The sequence below is a fragment of the Hydra viridissima genome, unplaced genomic scaffold (assembly GCF_058129835.1).
Source record: "Hydra viridissima isolate aposymbiotic clone 2 unplaced genomic scaffold, HvirCarnegie_v1 scaffold_6, whole genome shotgun sequence".
In the NCBI taxonomy this organism is placed as follows: Eukaryota; Metazoa; Cnidaria; class Hydrozoa; order Anthoathecata; family Hydridae; genus Hydra; species Hydra viridissima.
The window spans coordinates 4,405,831-4,419,855 of NW_028324305.1; the positions used below are offsets into that span (position 1 = coordinate 4,405,831).

A 14,025-nucleotide genomic window follows, 5' to 3' on the forward strand; every position below is an offset into this window, starting at 1 on the left:
CCATCGAGATTTATTTATTTTAAGGCCCAAATGATCACTGAAATGGTTTTCACTGACCCATTCTAGATTTCAACAAGGTCAGTAAGGTCTCGATGATATGAGTTTAATTTGTAAAATTCTCGAAAGTTCTGTAGCAATCCTGAGACAAAGACTAATAAAAAGAAAACTTGTAAAACATGTTTTAAACAACACCATGACTCAGAGGTTGAAACAAAAGTACCGATCGAGCTTGAAGAAAAAGAAATCTATTATTTGTACGAGAATTAAAATTAACATCTGCGGACAGATAGAAAAGGAAAGGCTTAGAAAATCCTACAGACTTTTTAAGGCTTTTTTGGAGAGAATTTGATGAAGAGTTTTACTTTAGATTGAGAGTTTTCAAAGATATGTTAAGAAAGAGTTATAAGAGATTTTGAGTAATTCTCCTAATGAGAGAATTTTAAGAGAAAAGAATTTTGGAGATTTTTAAAGAGGGTTTTATGAGAAGAGAGTTTTAAGAGAATTTATTGGGGATCTTATGAGAATAGAAATTTTGAAGATTTAAAGAAAACTTTATGAGAAGAATTTACGGAAACTTAAAAGGGAACATTATAGGAAGAGTTGGTAAGAAAAGATATTTGAGTGACTTTAAATATGCGTTATTATCTGTATTAATGCATTGTTATTTGTATAAGTTAATATTAAGAGAATATAGATTGATGAGAAATTGTTGAGAATAATTAAAAAGGAAAATAAGTAAGAGAAGAAAAACCAGTCATAAGTATTTTTATTTTTGTTTGCATTTGATTAAGGCAGTATTATTATTACTTTATGAGTTAACAATTGTTATTGAAAAGTCTGACTCTCCCACCACGCTTCTTCCATATATGCACAACACACCTACATCACATGGACATTTGTATACGTACTTAAAGAAGTTATGAACATTCATTAATTGATAATGATATCCAGCAGCAAATGTCAAGGAACAGTCATTAAAATATTTTCAATGTAAAAGCTATATATTTAATGAAATACATTAATGTAACATTTATAATTTCTTATGGTCGAAAGAAAAAATACAAGACGCTATTCAGTCCAGTAGAACTGTGAGTAATCGTCTGAATCATGAAGATTGAAAACAGCAATATGAGATCCCTCGCTCACCAACGTATACTTTGGTAAGCGAGCGACCACGACTTCTCACCAAGATGAAATTGGTAAAGAGTTTCATGACGCATGCGATGGATTATTTTTAAGTAAGAAAGAAAACTTGCATAATCGAAAAGGGGTATTATTGGGACAAGGTAGCCCTTTCATGCATATTGTTAAAATAACTTCAAAACCATATCATACTTCAAAATGCTGATTATGAATTTTTTCCTTTCCAAGTTTTTTTGCATAGGTTTTAATAATTGATAAATAAAAAATTTATAAAAACTTATAAAGCCCTACAAAAACTTTTCCCAACACAAAAAGATCTTTATTCATAAATCTAACTTCCCTCATGAAATATTAAATAAATAACAACCTCCAACAATTTTTGGGAACAAAAAGAAACGCCAGGAAAGGCTACTGATACGACATCTCTTTTTTCATGGGAAATTTTTGCACCAAGATATAAAACGGTTCCTGCAAGTCTTCGTTACAAATCTTCGTTACGCTTTCGCTTACAATAACAAAAATATATATATAAAGAAATAATAGAGGGTCAGAGGTCGTGTAGGGTCAGTTACAATTCAGCATCAGAAAAGATTGATTCTATTAATTGCTATCTTTCCTGAAAGGGGTCATTCCAACATGGAGTGTGGTAAAGATAAAGGTCTCATTAACTACAACTCTTAAGTCAACTTACCATCAATAGGACTTAGATTTTTAATGGTGCTTGCAAGATATTAACTTCTTTCCATGCCTTTGACTTTAATCAGGACATTGACAAAGACATGACACGTTTCTTTAGCCCACTATAAAAACATGTATACTGAGATATTGTAAATCTATGACTAATTGTCAATCAAAATGATAATGAGTATATCAATCACAAAATGATCATCAAGCCCTTAAGAAATTTACAAACAAACCCGACTTTTTTGATTCCCTATTGCATGATAACAACAAAGTAACAGGATAGTTTTAAATAAATTTAAATTTGTCTGATGAAAAGCTCATTTGTTTAAAAAAAATCTTTGCATATTTACTTAAAGAATAGAAAATTGCTTGCATTCACGATGTAAAGATTATATTTAGCTCTTTTCATTCACGAATTAGGAAGTAATCATAATAATTTTCTATTGCAGGTTTTTTTTACTTGAGCTTTATAGATTGGATGGACTTGACCGTGATGTATACAAACAATAAGGACTAGAAAGATTGAGAGATGTGAGAGAAAATCATTGGTGGTATCAGAAAATCATTGGTGGTATCAAAACTGTTAAAAAAATAGTATACTTTGATATTACGTACTTTCTTGTTTAAAGTTGCGAAATTTGCTGAAAGAAGAAAACGTGTTTCAATAACAAAAGCCTCTTGGAATCCTTCCGAAAATGTTTTTATTATTGCCATTATACTTTATTTTCTCTAACAAGAGAAGCAATTGACTGAAATTCGGCTCAGCGAATCTCCGCGAAAGTTTACGAGGAGGATTGCATTTACAATTTATTGAAAATTTGTAAGCCCTTTGCTGGTATTCAATTGATGTCGCGTTACATGTAGTATTAGGTAAAAAAGGAAGAAAACGAGTAAGATAGCAATATATTGTTATATGTTAAAAGTCATTTTGGAAGTAAAGTTAATATAAATATGTTTTGTGAAAAGAAGTTGTTAGAACTTTAACCTCTTTTAATAATTCATGATTTGTAACTATTGGATGGGTGCATGTGTGAGAAACACTACTAGTATATACAATGGTCTAACTTCATTCTCAATATAATTGATAATAAAGTGAGGCCATTATAAATACTTGTAGCATTCCGCATCTTTTACCAATTAACGAAACACTTTTTATCTTACTTCATCATTAGGATATGGTGGAGGAGGTACAGACTCCATTGTCCCAGAATCATTTAAAAAGCAAACCAATGGGTTTTTCCAGAAACAGAAATTGAGGTTAACCCCTAAAATGTATTATGCTTCCACAGTTTGGGAAACTGTGGAAGCATAATACATTTTCGCGTCAAAATTTAATGAAATTCTATTTTTAAGTATATTTTTTTAACAAATAATAACTTATTACATATGCACGAATTACAAAAAAAATTGGACTTATAGAAATACATATTTAAAAAATTGAAATTAGGAATATTTCTAAAACAACAAAATTTTCAACCACATTTATTTTTTAAAACACATTTCAGATTTTATTTTTCTTTAAACAACTTTAATAGAAGTTGAACTTTCTATGAGTTTTTTAATTTTACTCATTTCAAATTATCTTGTTAAATTAAAACACGGGCAAAGCCATTGAAATCACTTAAACAAGCGTGGTTACTTTGATCCCGTTTTTTTGAAAATTCTAAGTTAAAGAGAATATAAAAAAGTATAAGCAGATGAAAGTCTATTGTTCATAATTGTCTCAAGGAAAAGATAGAAATGTGATAAAGAAGACAAAGGCCGTAAAAATATATTAAGCAAGCTCATCAATATTTTTTACTTTAGTAAGCAATTCAACAATCAATGCTGAGAAGATGAAAATTGATTTATCATCAGTTGCAAGTGTTCGTGCTATTCAATGAGAATCAAATCCAATTCATTTAATAATCGTAAAAAGACTAAAGAGGAAACCAGCATATTTAAAAAAAACAAAAAAAAACTAAAAATGAGTTTGCCAGATATTTGATTGAAACAAGGTTAGATAGGAATGGTGCTGTCAAGTGTATAGAAAGGAAGTTTAACTTAAATGGATGTGATGGTTATCAGTATTATTGGCATGATTGAAGAGGAAAGAAACTTTTATCTAGACGTACTTTTATAGGTAATAGTTGCATGGCTTTAGCAGTTTTTGGAAGTAAAAGAAAATCAATGACCGTATTTATTGTAAGTGTTCTAAGATTCTGAAAGCCATTCAGAACTACTTTAAGAAATTTTGTTTTCTAACAAGTAATAACTTATTAGATATGCATGAATAACTAAAAAAAATTTGTTACTATGCTTTAAAAACATAAGTAGAAAAAAAAAATTTTTTAACAGGATGGAGTTAGCATCCATAACTCAATTCGTACAAAAAGTTAATTAAAAGCAAAGAAAATCAATATTTTGCAATGGTCTCCGTAAAGCCTAGACTTTAATTCATCGAAAATATATGGAGTAGCGTAGTTTATTCGGTTTATGCAAACAAAAAGCGGTTTGATAATATCAATGAGTTAAAAGAAAAAAATTAAAGATTGCTGGGATAAAGTTATTTTAGATACATCAAATATTTTATTTATTCTATGTCAAATAAAGTTATTAAAGGAATAAAATGCAATGGTGAACCAACTCACTTTTAATAAAGAAAGAAACTAAACTAGTCTTAAAATTTTATTGTTAAAAAATAAAAAAAATTCAAACACTTCTTTTACTTTAAATGCTAAAAGTTTTTCGCATTTCAATTTGTTTCATATGTATAAAGAGCATTCAAACTACGTTATTACTTTTGCAAGTTGTTTTTATTCACAAAAAAAATGAGGGAGTCTTAAAACTTTGTCGGGGAGGGTGTATGTATTATAAACAACTATAAATGCATAAATTAATTATCATACCGCCAAATTTATCCAGATTAAAAAATCGTATGGCCGAACGAGCGGCCATTTTGTTGATTTTTTGAGTCGGCCGAACAATCGGCAAAATCATATACCCCAGCAGCAATTACCTTTATTTCAACTTATTGTTGGTTTTCATTGAAAATACATTTTTAAAGTGATGTTTAAGTGCATTATTCTATTGAAATAGAACACAACGCGATACAAATACGTACATAAACTGAACGGAGATATAAATGCGAAGAACTGCCGCATAAATAAAAGATGAATAAAAATCGCAACCGAAACAAAACTATGAAATTTCATAAAAATAAAGTTTGAGGAATTAGAGGGATTAAAGCGACTGATGAGTACGGTCGTCTCTTTACACAGTTGGGAGAAGAGTTTTTAAAAGGAGAAGGAAGACGTATTTTTAAAAAGAAAGTTTTAAGGAAGTTTTAAGAAAAATTTTAAAAAAAAGAAAAAGAGAATTTTGTGATAAGAATGGTACTTTGATGAACAAGCAGCTTTATAAGCAGTTTTATAAGCAGTTTAATAAGTAGTTGAATAAAGGAAGAAAAGAAGAAGATTTTAATATTGATTGATGGTTGTTTGAATAACCAAAAGATTTAATTAAAGAAAAGATATTTGTAATAAAAAGAAGATATAAAAGAAAGAGGAGTAATTGATATAAACAGTATTGAACACTGCAAGAAACGTAAGCGAATATTATTTGTATTATATAAAAGTTAAAAATGTAAGAGTGCTAACCATTACACATTAATAGAAAATTTGTTGAGTTTTATTATATTATAGAATATACTGAGGACGACGAATACAAGTTTAGCCCTTTTAGGTTAAACCTTGCCCATTCATAACCAAACTATTCCCGAACCTCGCCCTTACCTAACCAAGTACTCCCCAGACCATCAACCTTGTTCCCAACCTCATACATACCTAATCCACATAACTCTAAACCCAAGCCTTCCCCTAACCCTTGCCTTCATTAACTAAACAATAACAAAAACTGAATTAAATATTTAATATAAATAATTTAAAAAAACCCCACCCTCACAATTTCTAAGGTAACAGTTATGTCTCCATGCAAAGTCTTCACGTTAATAACCACGTGACTTTAGTGCCAGCATGAACTTTAAAACTTCAAAGTTTTGAATCTTTTCTTTTGCACGATGCTTCGGAGAGTTAAAATCTTTGACAGTACCAGAACTCCATTTTTAAATAGGGCTTCATATATTGCATGCCAATTCTTTTTAGAATAATCATCTTAACTATCCTCCCTTAAGTGATCATGCAATGAAATAATAAAATATTAGACGTGGGTTTAAAAATTTTATACCACAATGGTACAAAATTGTAAAGGGATGAAAGAGCGAGAAGATATTTTAAATGATCGGCAAAATAGAACGTCGGTCAGATTGCAGCTTGTTGAGTTTAGACGAACTTTGGCAAAATTTCAAACAAAGTTGTAGTTTTGAATTCTTCATGCATTTGCAATAAATATTTAAACAAATTTTTAACACATTTGTACCGAATATGCGTGCCTCGATTGCCTTACCAATTTAAATAAAGATTTATCTCAGCAGCAATTAGAATTATCTTAATTTTCTATTGGCTTTCATTGAAAGTACATTTTTTTAGTGGCGTTTGCGTATTACTGAATAATTTTGTCTGGCTGCGAGTGTGTTTATCTTAACTCATATTCTTTGTGATTTTCACCGCAAGCAGCCATCCCATTACAATTTATCTTAAATATTCTTTTGAAAAACTCTTACATTTCTTCAAGCAAAACGTCCGAACACTATCTGATGTTTTAAAACAGAATTTCTAATTTTTTATGTATCAAATTTATGAGGTTGCCCATTTCGTTGATATTTGTGAAACTTTATGAATTCACATAGCTAAGTCCTTACACAAATTATTTGCTTTTTATCATAATGCAAAAGGGAGCTAAGACATGCTCTCAAGCTTTTGCATATTTTATTACTAGGTTTGATGTGAAAATATCAAAAGAAATGTAAATGCAAGTAAAGAGGCTTGGAGGTATTGAGGCAAGAAGGAAAAGGGGCGGGAGGATTTTATTTCAAGTCTGGAAAGAGGGTTAAACATTTTAATAGGGGCAGAGGTATGTTATTGAAACAAGAGGACATCGCGATACAACTACATTAACGAACTGAACGGAGATATTAAATAAATATGATCCGCAAGTGAAACTTAGTTTACTTTAAAGGTTATACCAATTGAGTCAATTTTTAAAGGCTTTATAATATACTTAAATGTAGTAATATTTCAATTTGAACTTTTTATGATTTTTCAAATAGGATTGTTTCCACACCTACCGTGAAGCGATTCTTATTTTAGGTTTTTAAAGTTCAAGAGAAATTCGGCTACATAGGTATTTGTCATTTATATTTTTTTTATGTATGAATAACATGGTCATGCACGTTCATTTGAATGCAAAAAACCACAATACATAGCTAATTTTAAGAATGCAGCAGATTTATTATGTTCGCACTTAAATTGGTGTTTTTTAGTAATAGTTTTTAGAGGGTTCTCAAGCAAGCTTAGCAAATTTGAAAGGATTATGTAAAATTTTATTTCTAAATTGAACTTTATTAGGTTATCATGTATTTACTAAGACATGATTAGTTTTTAATATTTACAAAATTGCTCATCATTATAGTATAGATGTAATATTTTTGAATGTACGATTTGTATGAGCTAAAAGTATGTGATTCTACATCCTATGTCCAATGAATGATCTATTTATGACTTATTACCGTAAAAATAAAAATGAATATTGTATCTACAATGGAACGACAAAAAATGATAGCTGAAAACATTGACTTCAGTATTTAATTTCACGATGCTATTGATGCTGTTAAAAAAAATATGATTCTGTACGCAGTTAGCAGAACGTTTGGAAAATTTTTCCATCAAGATTCACTCTAAAAATAGAATAAATCTTCTTGCTTTCTTCCCAAATTTAGCTTTTGAATCAATATAAGGCTGCCGATTAATTAGCTTGGAATAAGGATCTTGAATACCTGCAGCTATATCGTTTTTAAAAAAGAGCCTTATTTTAGGCAAGTAAAACCATAGTTTTATCAGATGACGTGCAACATGATAATGAAAATACTAAGCTGAAATGTAGAAAATGTCCAAATTGTAGTCGATGTGAAAGAAACGTTATAAATTCCACACAGAGGCAGTTTTAAATATATACGATAAGTGACAACACTTTACACAATAGAGTGAAACACACACGATAAGATTAGAAACCTGTATTTCAAAAGTTTGATTTAGTACTAAAAAGATTTAAGTTTCAGGGTGAGAATGATTTTAAACAAATCCTTAAAATTTCTGGTTTCAAAAATTCATTTATAATACTTTTGAACTTTTTTAGTAAGATAATATTTTATAATAAACTTTCGTTTAACTCACGTTAGCTGTGGAAACGACCCTATTTCACTTAAAATGTTTAAAACTGGAAATTTTGGTTTTTACAATTTTAACCCTGAACAACCCTATTGTTTAAAATTTCAATGATCACTTGGAGATTTCAAAACACGTTTGTAATTAATTAATTGACTAGATGTCTAACAATATTATAAAACCAATAGCTTTGAAAGAAAATTTTTTATGTTTATTTAGTCATGTAAAATAAAATGTGCATGCCACTCCACGAAAAATCTAAGTTAATACAATTATCAAGTTAGAAAGTATATAGTAAAGAATAATATAGTTAAAAGTTACTTACTTAGAAATTATACAACTAGAAACTTCATATTTAGAAACTATTTACTTAGAAACTTCATAGTTAGAAATTACATAGTTAGAACTTAATTAAATACCTAAAATTGTAAATAAAATTAAATTGTATTGAATAAATAAACGAAAAACGGGGTTTTGATTAGCATACACTCAAAATAATACTTCATTTTCGCTTTTATCAAGTCACATCAATAAGCATTTCTCATCGTTTTACCTATTTAAGCTACACTTTTATAATATTGTTTCTACATAAGGATATGGTGGAAGGGGTTTAGAGTCTATTGTCGCAGATTCACTTAAAAATGTTGGGCTCGTACACAAACTATCATGGTCGTGACTTGAAAACACACCATGATACGGCTGTAATTCAACCTGTTCTGACTGTATAGACTCATTGGGATAATTTAGATCCGTAGCCAAACTAATATTTGGTGGTAAATTTTCAATAATGGAAATTTTTTTGCATATTGAATGCTCAATATCTTGCGTGCTCATACCAAATAACCATCTGTATGGCCATGATAGAGCTAAGAAATTAGCAAGTTGAAAACAAACTTTGTTCATCCAAAACGGACGTTTGCCATCAACATCTATTATACAATCTTTAAAGCCAGATATTTTGAATTCTATATAGGATTTAAAATTGCTATCTCTATTTTTATTTGCCTCGATGAAATTCGTTTCAACATTTGAAAATTCGCTAAATGTTTGATTATCCGCAAAGATAAGTTTTCTAGATAACTTAATACGCGTAACTTTAGTTCGAGTACTCGGTACTTGACTGCGATCGGAGACATCTTGCCAAGTCCTAAAGTTGAACATTTTTGAGTCAGTATATGTAGTGACTTTTTCTTGGTAGGAGTAATCTTCAGTACCACCATAATAAGTTGTATATATGCTAGTCAAAGTCTTGAAATGGTAGCATTCAATAATGATAAAAACTTGAGGTTCCTTCTCATAAATCAAAGTTAAGTAGTTATCTATTTCGTCGCCATTATTAATACTATCAAGATATTTCTTCTCATTACAAAACTGTGCTTCTACTAAAACGTACAAATAAAATGTAGGTACTAAAAGTCCAATTAAAATGTCCGTCATGAAAAAGAAAATCCGTCCGTATATCTGAAGATTGAAAGTAGCTATTACTGATTTATAGCAAAGAAGTATGACCATACCTAAAATAAAGTTTTGCACCTTAACAAAGTGAAAAAATATATAATAGAAATATATTTTTTAACACTGTTAGTAAATGAAGGGAAAATTTCATCTTCAGTAACAAAATTATTAACAGCACTTCACAATACATTAATCTGAAAAGAATTCATTTTACACTCAACAGCTTACAATATAACTGTGTCAACTTTGCATATTTACAATAAAAAAAAGCCTGCAAAGGTATATCTTTTCAAGAAACTAAGTAAAGAAGAAAAAGTTTTTTCCTTAATTATGTTCAAATAACGCTTACAAAAGAGATGTTATTTTAATCTAAAAGAATTAAGTTAGATTCAGAAGCTAAGTCGCAATTATGCTTCTTTGATAAGTAGAAACTGCAAGTAAATGGCTATTCAAGATCATAGACTACTGATTAAAACTCATAACAAAGATAATATACAGAGAAACACAATTATTTAAAAGCACTAAACGGCCGACTATCAGATCGGGGTTGTTCAATTTTTCGCTTTTATTTTATGTTAATAAGAGTTTATTAATGACTGATTAAACCGAAAAAACCCGATAAATGATTCTAAATTTATTTGAAGCCGTGACTTTAAATGTCTGATAAAAAACTAACAAAAATGCCGAAATAATGACATAGATATCGGTTACAGTTTTAAAACAAATGCTGAGTAAGGTATATATCATTTGTTGTTTAAAATTTTGTTTTAGTGCACAACATTTAAAATAACAAAATAACTAGATTAATATTCCGATACTACCTTATCCTTTCCCACCCGCTTATAACAATTTCTTTGCCTGAATATCGCTTATATATATTATATATCGCTTATTTGCCTTATATATATTTACATATTGCCGCTTATATATGTTTTATATTAGATATATTGCTTATATGCTATATTTGCCTGTATTTCGCTTATTGTGTTACAAAAAATACTAAGTTAGATATTTTTTATTTGTTGTTTTTAAGTTCTTCTAATATTATTCTAATATTATCTATCTAATATTAAAATTAATCACATTATTATAGTAACATTCGTTTAGAATACCACCCCTTCCTACAATATAATAACAGTCACTAATTCTAATTTCGGAATTTCCATTTTGAAAATAAGAAGGAAGAAATGACTCAAACTTTATACTTTTTTTGCTATAACTACTGTGTAAAAAATAATCAAACTTACTTAAATACCACCATAATGAAAGTATTCTATATTGATTGGAACCGCGTTTTATGCACATAGCAATAAAGGGGGTTAAAAATGGAAGGCAGCTTACAATAATGATTCCAGGATAATACAACCAATAAACTCTATCGATATTGAACACTTCGCCAGGAATCGTTTTTGTTGCTGTTGTTGCTGTTGTTATTGTTGTTGTTGTTGCTGCTCTTACTGTTGTTGCTCTTATTGTTGTTGGAATTGTGCAGCGTTCCTTACTTATCCAAGCGTAATCTCCTGAAGCCGTTCTTGCACACTGAACATCATAAAAGCTATCAGTAGATAAACAGATATTGGCTCTTATTGAGCCTACTTCGATGTTCGCTACTTCTACATCGCTTTTACATGTCATACTTTGTTTACTACAATCGTCACCAGTGTAATTAAACAAACAAGTGCAAGTACTTCTGTTTAGTTGATTTAAGCTGCATACACCATTCAATGTGCATCGATCATCACTGCATGACTTATTTAAACCCCGACATTGAAATGTTACACCAACTTACTCCTCCCACTTCATACCATTATACTTTTTCCATACGTTGGTTATAAACTCTGGCTTTAGTGCATCATCAAAGACGGCCCAATAAGCTAAATCTGAAGTAATACTCTGCCCGATAAGCCATGATGAATCAAAGTAATAAAGATACCAACTTGTGGAAAGGAAATTCGAATGTTTGTAAACTTGTCGGTTAAACGAATATAAGTTATCTATCGGTGTAAAATAATCTTTCAGAGGATCGTTTGCATAAGAATTGTTATAATTGAGGATCAAATCACGAAACAGGCAGTCAGTGGAGTTAAAGCACATAATTGTTAAGTTTTCTTTTAGATATAAGTTTTTATTTATACGATACTGAAACCATTTAGTTACTACTCCTCCAAAAACACTTTTCCTTTTATCTGCAATTATAACCCAGCTTTTTGGATCGCTCATTTTTATAATATCTGCTTCAGCTCCTAACCCCAAGTAGTATTTTTCTTCTGGAAACGGTTTACTGAAGTAAAAACGATTTAAGCTATAAATGTAATGGAAATAGATGCTACCTCTTTCATTGACATAGAGAGGAAAGTTATCCACCACTTTGTTTGTCTTTATATATATGCCATTGATAACTTCTTTGTAAAGAAATTCATCAGAGTTTTGTGGTTGTTTAAAAAGTATTCTACCACACAAAGTTGCAAAAATGTCATCGCATAAAAAGTAATCTGCTAAAAAGAACAGCGCAATTAAACTTAACTTGTTGTTGATCATTTTATTTTTTTTTTGTGTCGACAAATATTGTGAGGAGGGAGAATTAGAGACTGAGAAAAGACCTACACACGAAGACTCATGAACTCATCATGAATATAAACGTTAAAGTGGAAAGAAAAAAAGTTAAAACGGTTGAGAAAACGCCTACACACAATGAATCATCAACTTTTCATGTAAATAAATGATAAGGAGATTAGGGCTAATTAAAGAAAAATTAAAAGCAACGACTAGGAAATGACGTATACTCTTAGACTTGTTAAGTATGCTATTTAAATAAATGTTAAGTAGGTATCGCAACTGAAAGCAAGTAAAAACTCTAAAAGCTCAAAAAATAGAGTTTTACAGAAGGAAGATGGAGTTTTACTGGAAGAAGGAGTTTCACAGGAATGTAAAAAGAGAGTTTTAAAGAGGAGTATAACCGAGTTTTTAAGTATGTCTTTAAGAAGAATTTTTAGAGACCGAGAACGTTTGTGGCAAAGAGTATTTGGATAAACGAGAAGTCTTATCAGTGAACAAAAGAGAAAAAGAAGAAGAAAGTTTTGATTAACAAAAAAAGCGAAGAGTTAAACAGAAGTAGTTAATGCTACAAATAAAAGAGTGCTTACCATTACACACTAATAGAATGTATATCGAGGTATAATGTATAATTGAATATACTAGATATATAGTAGATACTTAAGAACCACGAACCGCTTTTATCCACAAACCTCATTCCTGCGTACAATGTTTAATTTGATCTTTACGCATATAAACTTTTCTTATTATGAATTTAATTATCCGCAGTATCTGAGCAAGAAAGTGTATATATATATTGAGGTGCGATAGCGATTGTTTCAATGGAAATGTAAAAAGAATAAAAAATCAGCATAAAAAGATTCCATCGGATTAGCTTCGATTAAATAGAACAAAACCACGTTTTGAAAGTAATTAAAACAGCTCACGAAGTCATTTTATCATACCACAAGAAACCAAGTTCCGGTTAGATGAATAGCGAAACCGAAATCAGCTTTAAATAAACACTGACTCTGTTAAAAAAGTGAAAGTTTTAATTGAATGCTTAAGCTAAAGTTACTTTGTTGTAAAAGTTTTCATAACTTTAAAAAACAACTGTTAAAATACGATGCCAATAGTTGAGACTGCTGATGCTGCAGGGAGATATTCCAATTTATATGTATAATTGGAATTTCAAATCCTAAGGAAGAAGTTTAAACACAACTTTTCTTATTGGCCAATAGGCAAAAAGATATCTAAATATCATCTAATATACATCTGAAAGCTGCAATAACTACAATAATGAATAAAAATATTGATAATGGATTCTTCCATCCGCAGTACCGCATAAAAGAATATCAAGAATTTTGTAAATATAATTGAGATGTATTTAAAACGCCTTCTACTCGCACGTATGCGTTAGTCTTTAATCCGTACAAATGCTAATTAAAATAAAATGAATTGGATTTAAAAAACCGAAATATGATTTTATCTAAACTAACTTTTACATAAGCAAATTAAAGGAGAAAAAAACTATTACTAACAAAACCCAGCCTTATTTCTTTACCGCGTTATTTCCAAAAAAAAAATTATGATTTTAGATTTGCACTTTTTAGAAATAATGCTAAACCAATTCTTACCACTTTTACAATACCACACACAATTATCAGTTGATCACTTCTGATTAAGTGATAACTGTGCTGGTTCATCATAATAACCTTCTTAAATATCCAGGTTGTATGGCTCAATATTGCTTAGGAAATTTCTTTAACCAGGGCTGGGGAATAAGATTAACTTTGCTCGGGTTATTATCCTTTTTTATGATAATAATACTCTCTTCGAAGGATTTTCTTAAGCGTTTTTTTATTAAAGCTATTGCTTAAGCAGTATGTTT

General features: G+C 29.7%; 2 protein-coding genes across 5 annotated transcripts in view; one reads left to right on the forward strand and one right to left on the reverse strand.

Moving 5' to 3' along the window:
* LOC149886725 (uncharacterized) overlaps positions 1–14,025 on the forward strand; it is a 36,271-nt gene that overhangs the window by 11,930 nt on the left and 10,316 nt on the right. The window lies entirely within an intron of this gene.
* Positions 8,337–13,827, reverse strand: LOC145189903 (transmembrane protein 151 homolog). 4 transcript variants are annotated; one of them, XM_090090555.1, is made up of 2 exons: positions 10,850–13,827; positions 8,337–9,661 (listed from the first exon to the last, which is right to left on the reverse strand). In XM_090090555.1, the coding sequence occupies exons 1-2, from the start codon at positions 11,235–11,237 to the stop codon at positions 8,718–8,720; spliced, it is 1,332 nt and encodes a 443-aa protein (XP_089946681.1). In that variant the 5' UTR covers positions 11,238–13,827; the 3' UTR covers positions 8,337–8,717. The 4 variants fall into 4 exon arrangements, with proteins under 4 accessions (XP_089946681.1, XP_089946683.1, XP_089946682.1 ...); XM_090090557.1 differs by having other exon boundaries at positions 12,848–13,240; XM_090090556.1 differs by having other exon boundaries at positions 12,746–13,239.

Coding starts and splice junctions, on each gene's coding strand:
- LOC145189903 (XM_090090555.1), bottom strand. CDS start 11,237: ATGACATGTAAAAGCGATGTAGAAGTAGCGAACATCGAAGTAGGCTCA. Junction 9,662..10,849: donor TTCATTATGGTGGTATTTAA/GTAAGTTTGATT, acceptor ACTTTATTTTAG/GTATGGTCATACTTCTTTGC.